The sequence below is a fragment of the Penaeus vannamei genome, chromosome 2 (genome assembly GCF_042767895.1).
Source record: "Penaeus vannamei isolate JL-2024 chromosome 2, ASM4276789v1, whole genome shotgun sequence".
NCBI classification, from domain to species: domain Eukaryota; kingdom Metazoa; phylum Arthropoda; class Malacostraca; order Decapoda; family Penaeidae; genus Penaeus; species Penaeus vannamei.
Genome location: NC_091550.1, coordinates 36,584,265 through 36,596,764, shown reverse-complemented (window position 1 = coordinate 36,596,764; position 12,500 = coordinate 36,584,265). Strand labels below are relative to the sequence as shown.

Here is a 12,500-nt window from a genome sequence, read left to right as displayed (position 1 = left end):
TCTATGTACTGATCTCTAGTGTCTTTATGTGGGTGTAAGAGCGTGCATGTAAATATGTAAGCAAATGCATGTGTGCCTGCTTGGGCATGTGTATATGCATTCTCAGATGCCAATGTATGTGTATACATGAAATTATTAAATTCTGTTTGAATCCTGGTGACCCTATGCCTTCATATTCAAATTCTATTGAAGTATGAGTTTTCTGATGTACAATACATATATGTTGTGGGATACAGGAATATACATATGAAAGCCCTAGTTCTCGTAGCATGAAACTACAGGCAGTCATATGATTTTTTTGTAGTACACAGTCACCCTTTCCAAAGGCAATCTATGAAAAAGAAAGTTCATCAACATAATGATACAAAATGACATATCAAATATACACATTCTGACATTATTCATTAATTAATCATAATAATCAAAGTTGCCTATGCATATAAAACTAAACATGATAACTTCTAAAATCCCTGATACCTTAATTGTTAATAACATTGGTAAAGATGATATCCCAATGAGAAAAAGATAAATAAATCCAGAAATAAATACCAAATCCTCATAGAGCAACATAAAAGCTTTACAAAAGGAGAGAAGCACTTTTCATCAAGGGCTCCATCCATGTCTATGAGACAGGAAATGTGCAGGCAGTTCACAAGGCAGTGTCTTTCTAATCTAAAACATATCTGAGATATCTAGATCATCGTATCCATCTCTAGATAAGAAGGCATAAGCAGCTTACCAATGCACTTAAAACTTAATTAGAAATATGAAGAGGGTGACACTTCATTTAATGACAGTTGTAAAAGTCTATCACAATAATGCCACTGAACACCTTTTATGTTCTACAGAGTACACACCATTCCAACTAACTATAACTTAAGGCAGATTACTTATAAAGTGAGCAAATAAAGTTTGTGCAATCCTATTACTCCTTAGGACACATTGTGATAATAAAAGGAAAAACTGGAATGCATGTCTATCACAGAATTTATTATGTAACTACTTTCTTACATTTTACAGTGTCACCAGCTATGCCTGTGCATTTTTTTGTTTTTGCATCTTTCCATCTCTGGTGTATGTGTAGGAATAGGTATATATGCTTTAGTTAAATAAATGTGAGAGGGAGAGAGAGAAAGAGTGAGTGAGTGAGTGAGTGAGTGAGTGAGTGAGTGAGTGAGTGAGTGAGTGAGTGAGTGAGTGAGTGAGTGAGTGAGTGAGTGAGTGAGTGAGTGAGTGAGTGAGTGAGTGAGTGAGTGAGTGAGTGAGTGAGTGAGTGAGTGAGTGAGTGAGTGAGTGAGTGAGTGAGTGAGAGAGAGAGAGAGAGAGAGAGAGAGAGAGAGAGAGAGAGAGAGAGAGAGAGAGAGAGAGAGAGAGAGAGAGAAAGAGAAAGAGAAAGTGTGTGTGTGTGTGTGTGTGTGTGTGTGTGTGTGTGTGTGTGTGTGTGTGTGTGTGTGTGTGTGTGTGTGTGTGTGTGTGTGTGTGTTTGACAGTGTTTGTCAGTGTTTGTCAGTATTGCATGTGCATGTGCGCATGTGAGCAAGCGTGCATGAAGGTACGGGCCCATCAGCAACTGGAAAAACATTTAATCTTTCCAGCTCTCATACAACTTGATCCTTCAATATTTTTAGCAATTAATTTTCAATTCAATTTTCATTATCATATTTAAATTTGAATGTAAAATTTTACCACTTCTGGCAATGTGACCATTCTCCTAACTCAAGAAATAAAATTGTACTTAATTACTTTGTGATATAAATAATATTTTTGCAATAATAAGTATAAAAATAATGTAATACAATAATCATGTTTTGATAATAATCATTAAAATTCATAATGGTACTGATATTACAATCAATGTTGTATTATCACTATCATCTTACATTATCATTATCATAATTATATCAACAAAATATTAACAATATTATTAGTGGCAGAAGTTAAAGCAGCTGCAGTAATAGTAGTGGTAGTAATTATGATTTTCAAAATTATTTTTATATTCATTTCATTATCTATAATAATGATAAAAATAATTATAATGATAATAATCATAACTATGATAATTATTACAATTCTAAGATTATAATTATAATCATTAATCATATTAAGCAAAAATTATAAGGATAAGGATAATAACAGATAAAAAATAGGCTCTATATTATGAAAAGAAATAAAAATAATAAAACCAGTAATAATAAGCAAAACAATAAGTTTCAACACCAGCAAAAGACAAAAGCTGGAATATTAAAGAGGACCCATTTATGAATCTCATATGAACATAAAGAGCAAATAAGGTACAAAAATATTCATACAGAACTCTACACACTGGCAATAAAGCTTATAATATCAATGCACAGTGCTTTATCACTTGCAACAACAATGCAAGACGGATTTCTCCTGTGTTGCCACTAGTGCAGTGATTCTCAAAGAACCAGCATCCAAGTTGTATCACACAGTACACAAACACTATGCCTAACAGAAGAGACATTCCTCACAAAAAGTGACCGAGTTCGACTGGTCCGTCCCTCATCACAACCCTTTTAAACCCTTGGTGAATATGTAGGACATCGTCCCAGTGAATATGTAGGACATCGTCTTCCCCCCCCCCCCCCCCCCCCCCAAGATGTGACTCCTTTTGTGGTTTCCATAATCCATTATGCTTCCTTTTTCGGATCTTTTGTAGTGCAAAATTCCAGATTAATTTTTTACTCATTGTTGAACTGTTTCAGTATTAACAAACACAAGTTTTGCTTTTTCTTTTACCCAAGGTAGTTAGAATAAATAAACACAACTTATGATAAATATTGCTGATTAAAAATAGCAGAAATAACTATTTCCAGCAGCAATGAAAGAAGTAGTAGTCATAGTGTCAGAAATGGTAGTGGTAGTGATAGTAATAGTAGTAGTATTAATAATGAAATACTAAATGTAATAATCATGAAAATATGTGATAAATTATTTCAAAACATACAATACTAAATTTTCTGCCTTCAACACTGATGCCAACCATATGCCATCTTTCAAGTGCTTATCCTCAAAAGGGAACATTACAAAATATATATATAGCATCTAAAGTGAGTCTTGTAAGTGAAAATGCATGCTGCCTTCATCTCGGTCACACATTCTACATTTCATCATCCTCATAGTTCAGCTCAGGGAAATCTCCCACTTCAACGTTTGTTGGGCGAGTGAAGCCACCATATTTGGGAGTTGCTTCGAAGTAACGTTTGCCGCCAATGCTGGAAATAGACGGGTAAAATAGCAGTGTTAGAAATCACAAATAAGAACCTTTTTATTTTCTTTTTTTTTTTTTACTTTAAAATATTCAACACTTCCTCAAAATTTTGCCTATTAAAGAAAAAAGAGCATAAGAATAAACCACCTTGTCTGAAATTACTTTTAAAAAGTTATGCCAAATAAATTATGCAGAAAAAAAAATAAAATAAAAAAAATACTCAGTCAGACATATTAATGCTAAACTGCATAACAGAACAGTAATACAAAGTCACATATATGTCATTAACATACAAAAGTAACATAATCTTACTACAACGGAACTCAGAACTTTTCTACTGCTCACCTTCCATCGTTCTTTCCCAAGGGTTCATCATACTTGATGCCAACCCAAACACCTGGCTTGAAGTGCACTTCTCCTATGTACATCACTTCGCCTCGCCGAGTTGGTTCACCTTGAACTTTAACCTGTAATTGGTTTGGAAAATTTAATATACTAATTTTGTTAGCATATAAATTTAATTTTATATAAGGACTCAGTATCATATTTTAATATAATAAGTTTAAATTAAAAAACTACAAAGACCTTTATTTCCATTGAAAACAAAATTACTCCAATGACATAACAATGACACGGTGATCTCAGATTATTTTTGTAAAGACCCTATACTTATTCCAGTCATATAAAGAGAAATATCACAACTGGTGAAATCAAACCCCTGCAATATCTAGTTCCGGGTCTTTTCCATCAACATTTCCCTCCCTGCCTCACTTGTGGAAGCTAATCCTCTCACCTCACACCGGTCTCCTACATTGAACGTGCTAGCTTTATCTTCCTCCGCTTTTTCTGCGGCTTCTTTCTCCGCTTGTATTCTGGCCTGCTCCTCCTCATTGTATTTCCCCAGTTTGTTCTTCTGCAGGAAAGCTTTCACACTATCTGTAGAAGTAAATAATAATTGCTTTATTAATTTCTTATAATGTTTCACAATTTATATCTCTATAACTTCTAATAAATAATTTTCACATATCAGAATTCTTCCAAAATACTGTTTTTTGTTTGTTTGTTTGTTTGTTTTATTTATTTCTTGCTTTCCAAAAAAAATCAGTAGGATGGGATGCTAAACATATCTCTCTTCCAAACTAAAGAGAGAAACAAATTAACTATTTTGAAAGGGAAATTGTGATAGTCAGTGTAACAACATGTTTCATGACAAATACTATGAAAAAAAAAGAAAAAACATTTACAGTGAAATAACATTCATATTCACTTCTTCCTTCTAACAACAAGAGATCTTCAAGGGACAAGGACTTACTAAAGCCTTCAGCCCAATACTTCTGAGTGTTAAGAAATGGTACCTGACTTCAACCAGGAGTATATTCAATATAATGCATATTCTACTGAGTTGAACATGTTTATCAAGATACAATGTGTGAAGAATAAGTTTCCAAAACATTTTAAAAATAGGGTAATTTTAAAATATCTATTCATGACAATAACAAAAAAATATATATACAATCAAAAGTAATGGTATTCATTGTTAATGATTGATGACTACAATGACAATGACATCCTTTCCAGATAATAAAACATTTCCACAGCAAAAAATCCAGTTTTGAATGAAGTCAAGCCTTCACAAGGTAAACAATGCTCTGACTGTGACCAATGAAACTATCATTTTCTGGTGGCAAGATCTGGATTCTTATCAATAAATCATGAAGAAGGTCAACAAATTACTCAAGTCTTTCATAGTCATGGTCATGAATGACAGATCCATAGCTCAAATGTTTTTCATCTGCCTCAAGTATTCCAAAGCTTTTATTTACAATTTACAAATGCCATGTCCTCAGACAAAAGGTCACAGAGTCAGTCACTCTATCAATTCTATGAACTGTACCTTGTACTATAAGCATGTCCAGAACTGAAATTATGCTAGTTTTTCACACAATGTATTGAGAAAATGACCTTACTATTCTTCATTTTCTTTCATTTTTACTTTCTATGCATACATGTTTTTTTTCCTGTTACATATATTCCTTCTTGGTCTAAAATATGCTCTTCTTTTTTCCTTTATCTACCTCTGTATTTGTTGTCTATTGTCTAATCTTTACAAATACTACAGCAGTTTTCAGTATTATTTGACCTGTATTAATTTTCACCTCTTCTTTAGGCCTTTATCATTTTCAAATTCTTTCCTTCTATTATGATCCTTTTCTTTGTAAAAACTGTATAATCTAACACTGATTCTGCTTCACATCATAATCTTCCCAGATTTGGCTTCCAACTTCCTACGAAAAACTACTTTGGATCTGGTAATAAGAGGACATGGTCCTAAGTGGAGGCCCTCCCGAATCAAGGGCCATAGGCAGGATTCAAAACAGCACACTTGGAAACCCTTTAGATCCCTAGCTTTGCATGTTACTTTGCATTGTATCACAGCAGCCCCAAAATCTATATGGCTATTTAATAATTGTATTTCTAATACATTCTGTTCATAGCTATCAAATACGACATAGGGATAGGTCAGTTACAGTACCATTTCTTGTATTTTTTTCTGTGACATCTGCTACATGTATTGTGATTTTCAATAGTAAGTCTCGATTATTTTTCTACTATCTCTGAGGGCATGTAATGATGTTGAACAGGTAGATTTTGCAAGCCTTACAGTAGTACAGACTACAACCAACTGACTGACAGCACTTTTGAAGAAACTAGTATTAGGGCAATCTGAATTAATGAACTTACCCACAAAACTTCCCTTTAAATAAGCAAAGAGGTTAGTAGTTTATATGACCTCACTGTACTTGCTATCATCCCTAAATACCCAGACAGTAATCTTTTACCATCAATTCTTCCTTCTGTTTCAATGCGCTCTTTAAAGAAATACATTTATGATAAAATTCTATTACATCAGCCACAGGTTAAAATATTCTCACAATAAACAACAATTAAAACATCCATGTGCCATTCTTGAGTGAAGAAAAGTGTATCTCAGCTCCAACTTCCTACTCAAACAGTCAACTCAATAAACTGTTCAGTTATTAATCAACCAGCACAGCATCCACGGCTATATACAAATAATTTCTTAAAACAAATAACACAACAAAGAACATTAAGGGATTTCTTAAAACTCATTAACAAAACGCATCTAAGCATTTCTTGAAACTAATAAGCAAAAATCTTTACCCCCTACGATCTGGATGAAGTTACAGTCCCCTCATGGATAAATCTGGTTCAAGGGCTAGGTGACATGAACATGCCGCCATGAGTGAAGGGGCCATGGTAACGGAAAAAAATAACCACAACTGCACAAACCTCTTGGAGTGTGATTTGACTCCTTTGGCACTTAGAAAGGGGCTTTAGCATTATTCCCATCGATAAATGAACGTGGAATTTAACGTGCGTAAGCAGTGACTGGAAGAGCAACGGCCACTCCATGTTGCACCATATTCCTGCGCCACGCAAGTTGTATTACAGAAAATTGAAAATTATGAAAAATCCAGATATATGCCAGAAATAACCAATAATCTATATTTCTTTTTTCTTGCAGTGAGTTATTTACTACCTAGACAGATAATATAGAGTCTATGCAAGGAAAATAAGCTATTTCCATCTGGATAAAGCAAATTAAAAGACAAATATGGACATTGGAAAATAGCAAAAAAGCTAAAAAGGATTACAAAAAATAATTTTGTAAAGGGGACACACTGAGTCTTGTAACCGCTCATGGGAGTTCGTGTGCGCCCAGCCTATGTGCTGCAAGCCCAGGATGTTGGCTACTTACGTAACCCACTGCACACATTTTCGGCGCCGTGATTCAACCAGATCCAACAGGTTAAAAAAGAATGCACCTCTCTTATTCTCTTTCACCCGGATAATACATTGCTAACACCTACATGTTGAAAAAAGAAAAAAAAAAAAAAAAAAAAAAAAGAACTAAAAGAAAGAAAGAAAAAAAAAAAACTAGCTCAAGTTAACATACACTAAATACTATATGCTATTAACACTATTAAGTTCCTATGCATAAACTGACTAACATTCATTATGTTTATGATACCCATGTAATGACGCGCAATCTGTTTTCTATGACCAGCCAAATGTATGCCCTAGCGACGATGTATGTAACCCTTCTTGGCTTAGCAACAATAAAGAGCAGACATAGAAGAGATTCTCTTTACAAACCCCACAATAAACGGGTTTATCCAAGACTTCATGATCCCTACTTTGGCAGACGAGGATGGGAGATAACGAAGCGCATATCTTATGATTTCAGGTGAGATATGAAGTGATATTAAACGGTTTGGGAGATAGATGAAAGCATCCCCAACAATAATAATTATAATCATAATTAAAATTATAATTACAATTGTGATTATGATAATTATTATATCATTAATATTAACAGTAATAATAATAATAATAATAATAATAATAATAATAATAATAATAATAATAATAATAATAATAATAATAATAATAATAATAATAATAATAATAATAATAATGACGATGATAATGATAAAAAATAATAATAATAATAATCATAATAATAATAATTATTATAATAATAATTATTATTATTATCATCATAATAATAATAATTATTATCATTATTATAATAATAATTATTGTTATTATTATTATAATAATAATTATTATTATCATATAATAATAATAATAATAACTAAAATAATTATAATAACTATAATAATTATCACCATTATGAATAATCACCATTGTTATTAACATCTTCAATATCATTACAATTTTCATTACAAATTCCAATAACTATGACAACTATCATCTTATTAATAATAACATTAACAACAATAATGATAATAAGGATAATAAAAGTAAAAAAAAAATAAATAACAAATATCAGTGCTATGTGAATACCTTATCTGTCTGGCTCAAAGGGTAATTTCATTGTGCAAGCCGCCTTCTCCTCACAAACAAATACAAAAAAGAACTAACCATTACGCTTTGCATATTCTTCTTCCGACAGCTCAAACTTTTCCACCTTTGACAAGTCTTCAAACTCTCCAACTTTCTTTGTGTTGTCTGTTACCTTTAGGGAAGAGTCAGTAATCAAAATAAGCAAATCTATGCACGGCAAAAAACATGTGAAGTACTAGTAATAACTGGCAGAATGTCTAAAACTTTTAGACTTTCTATTCTGCTTCAAGGGCTAATCAAGTTTTGCAGAGCATATACAAGTAACAGAGACAGAAGTTTCCCTCAAAGGGTAGACTTACATGGATCCTATAATTATCTTCGATGTTGAATGAACCCAGAAGGGCATCGTTGTCATTCAAGAAACAAATTAGCTTGTCGTCAGGGTCATACACCTCCAAACTCATTGTCCCAGCTGATCCACCAGTGATAAGTTCCAGGCGACCCTAAGGATAATAATATTGAATGTATAGGCTATTATCGTCTCATTCTTTGCTAACTTCCAAATGGTTAACTTTAGTATTTAGATATACAAGAGTCATACTGGTGATGCTGAATGTAGATAAGACTAACTCCTGATAAGCCTGATCACTGAAATAATAAAATACATTATTGTTATAAGATGAGAACAAACAAGTAACCAACAGACCTATTTAAATGAAAAATATAAAAATAAATAAGTAAATTATAAAGAAACTAGTTTTTACTTATACACAAATCTCATTTTTACCTTCAAGTCTCCTATGGTCAGACTTCGATCATATCTTTTCTCCGCTGTAAAGCTGTTCACATTACTCGTAACTCTCACACTGACCAGTGGTGCAGTGATAATCTGGATCTCATCTGCCATGACTGCTTGCTTGTCTGAAAAAAAATTATAGCTTGATTTTCCTTCAAAAGATTTTAGCTTCTAAATTTTGTAAGTCATTAAATATGGTTATAATTCTATTATAGTTTTATATTCTAAATGCTTATAGTTGTATCACACTTCCTATTTCACAACCAGCATCCTAGTCTATAAACCAAAATAAAATTACCCAAGATCAAACAATATTGCAAATCCATACAAAACTCTCACACACTAATAGCAACACACACTACAAAAGCTTATTGCAAATGTATGAATCACACTTGATACCCTCTCCTTTAGAATCATCCCAAAAAAACAGTATAACTACATAACTATAAAATGTCTGGTACAAATGTAGTCATACTTATCCCAATATCAGAGACATTCAAGACATTACTCATAAGGTTTTAATTAAAATATTGGAGGGGAATAACTTTCTCTCAGGCTGTGGAAATAGAATGGAAATCATGGAGTCTAGAGTCTAAACCAATTACTGGGTCAGAGTCCGAAGTAATTATTGGGTCACGTGAGACGGAGTCCATTCTGGTAAAAATTGTACCAAAACGGACTCCTAACATATGAATATTATAATGTAGTGAAATTACCACTTTCATAGCTACTCTTTTAGATAAACTATTCTTTCTTCTTAAGATATAACGCAATATGCAGTGCAGACTTTTATCAGGTTCTCTGTAAATTCACAATTCAGCTCAGGCATTAATGGAATGCCTTGTATCTAAGCGTATTCAACCAATACAGGAAAAAAAATAATGTCTAATCAAAATTCAAACCGCTGTAATATCGAAGAGAGTATCAAGATAAGATCACAGCTTTATGGTGGAGATGGAGACACACCAGATCCACTTCAAACCCTTTCTTTGGGAAAAGAGTCAGACCTTTAACAAGTAGCCCTGGAGGTACTCGGAGCAGGTGGTGAAGGTCCTTTCAAAGTTCAGGCCCTGCTGATTCACCTTCACTTACCAAATATGGGAATAGAGGACTGCCAATCAATATCTACTTCCACTATGCAAGAGTCTCCTGTACTTTCCCCAAAAACAGTCTCTGGTATATGAAGCAAGAATCAAAGCAGAGCCTCATTCATAACTGACAGCCATAGGCTTAAAGAAATTGTGTAATGCAAATCAGTTCTTAACACAATTTTCTTATGCTAAAATCTTCATCATCATAGGAAATCTTACCGTAATTTTAGGACTGTCAGTTTAAAAAATGCAATGTTCTTATCCTTTCGTATTATTTTGGTATACCAGTTGATTTTTTGTGGTATTAATCCTTAGTAGAGGATTTTGTGCTTCAACGAGTGAATTCCACAATTTCTTTAAGCATACAACAAATCAGGAGTTCACTAGGAACAAAAGGTCAGGGACATGGAAATAACAATTCACAAGTGTTTTGAGGGAAGGCAAATTCATGAGCTGTTAATGATATTTGATAGAGGTTCCTGTTTACCATCCATACAGAGGTGAAACCACTGCATTGTGGGAAGTTCTCAGATTATTGGGGACAGTATGACACTCCATACATCACAATAGTAATACTAAACATAGTAAATAAAAGTTGCTGTGGCCAAGGAGTTATCATTTGTTACAGTCAGAACTGGAGCACCATAAACTGAGAAGTCAGTGAGCCACAGTCAATGATACCATAAGTGTTAGCGTCCAAGTCAATGGCTTTGTGCATCAACTCCATAGCACTTACTAATATGTCCAAGTGGTCAGAAAGTCCATGACATCCAGTTTTGCAGAAGCTATAAGTAAATTTTAAAATTAGACATTGAATTATCTTCAGCTTATTATTTAAATAATTTATTTTGTTACTTTACACCAGGGCTTCGTACCAATTGCTGCCTGTCTGCCCCAAGAAAGTGTGGTCAAATGTCGGCAACCAACTTTTGCTTATAACATGCCTGCTTAAGCCATATCCAATTTAGAAATTACATCTAAATGTAATTTCTATGCCTGATAACTGACACCTGAGTACCTGGTCTCCAAGCCTCCAGCTCTCCAGCTAAGTCCATTAAGTTTCCAACACACACATTCTAGCAAGAGTGGACTTTGTAGACCTCTCTGGTTATCTGTGGTCAAATTAGGAACCCTTCCAAGTTCTGTCCTGTCTGAATATATGTGGAGGTTGGCTGTATTAAAACCAGGTTGCAGGTCTTTTGTCACAGATCAGAACAAGTTTGGGTTTTAAATACAGTAGAACAGACCAGCTACCTGTAACATGTAATCAATCACATAACTAATATAAAAAAGGACGTCATTGATATGGGTCTGACTGAGCAATTTTAGGATACAGATTGTAAGATCTACTGATTAATGATTAATAAAGGTATGACTACATTTCAAGGCATGTAATATAGAATAAAACATTATTTTTATGTTTAGCTTTTAAGGGGGTGGGAGATCATAGGGCAAGCAAACTCACTCTCACATTTGATCAAGAGGAAAAAAATTCTGAAAAAAGTACAAAGCCAAAGGTCAGAATTACCATCTTATAATCAAATAATTGTAAAACATTTCCACTTTTATCATTTTCTCACTCATAAGCTGTAATTTGTTAATAATATTCCCAACTAATATTTTTCTAATAAACTTGCGAAAAGGAATTTGGAAACGTTATATAACCTTTGGACCACAAATAAAATCAATACATAACACAGGTCAATGACCTATGATGAGACACGCAGCATTGCCTTTTCCTAATGAGTGTTTCATACAATTTCTCTATCTCTATCAATCATACCAACTTAAAACAAGCAAAACATTTAATCAAGGAATCCTCACTACATCTAAAACCTATTTCAAACTCAAAATCCTATCTTTATTTTTAAAAAATCTAAACTGATCCTTCAAATCTATTTCACAAATTTTCAATAGACAATTGACTTGCACGAAAGGTATTGACAATGCCTCCTTAACAAAGGAAGAATTCTCTAATATTAACACGAAGGACTTCATTCCCTAATATCAGTGGGACAACTGCATGACTGAAGCCAAATACCTGACATTTAAATTACATGTTTTTATTGTATCAGAATAATTGTTCCTTCTCAATCTACGCTTTTACACCCATAAAAAAGTCGAAAGGCCTATTACACCCTTTATACAAACGTACTGTTAAAAATGTAAAAACATCACTTCCAGCGGAAATATCCATGGAATAAAGGTAAAAATACCCCGAGCGTGAACTTACAGACCCGAGAAAGGTGTAGGAAATGTCACACGCTCTCTCTTAAAATGCCTCGAAGTCCCGTTGACACTCGAGTCCTCTCTTCCCCGAATGGAAAATAGGCCTCCCCGTCCTTATTCCTCGGCCCTGCGTCTCACCTGTCCTTTTCCCTGGAGCGCAAAATTGATATAGAGGGACACGAGGGAGCGCGCCTGGGTCCTCCTCTTTCGCCCGCAATGACTCACGCGAATCTGTTGACATTCGCTGCCAGGTGACGGG

General features: G+C 33.8%; 1 protein-coding gene across 4 annotated transcripts in view; it reads right to left on the bottom strand.

Moving 5' to 3' along the window:
- Positions 1-2,137: 2,137 nt before the first annotated feature.
- The window catches only part of LOC113815788 (tubulin-binding cofactor B), a 10,369-nt gene continuing 6 nt past the window's right edge, over positions 2,138-12,500 (bottom strand). Inside the window, exons 1-8 of one of the 4 annotated variants that reach the window (XM_070132562.1) lie at positions 12,380-12,474; positions 10,749-10,797; positions 8,913-9,046; positions 8,485-8,628; positions 8,204-8,297; positions 4,026-4,168; positions 3,578-3,699; positions 2,138-3,236 (exon numbers count right to left, since the gene is read on the bottom strand). In XM_070132562.1, coding sequence (XP_069988663.1) covers positions 3,122-3,236; positions 3,578-3,699; positions 4,026-4,168; positions 8,204-8,297; positions 8,485-8,628; positions 8,913-9,032 — 738 coding nt within the window. In that variant the 5' untranslated portion in view covers positions 9,033-9,046; positions 10,749-10,797; positions 12,380-12,474 and the 3' untranslated portion in view covers positions 2,138-3,121. Of the gene's footprint in view, positions 3,237-3,577; positions 3,700-4,025; positions 4,169-8,203; positions 8,298-8,484; positions 8,629-8,912; positions 9,047-10,748; positions 10,798-12,245 lie in introns of all 4 variants that reach the window. The other 3 variants (XM_027367801.2, XM_027367798.2, XM_027367799.2) reach the window with 3 other exon arrangements.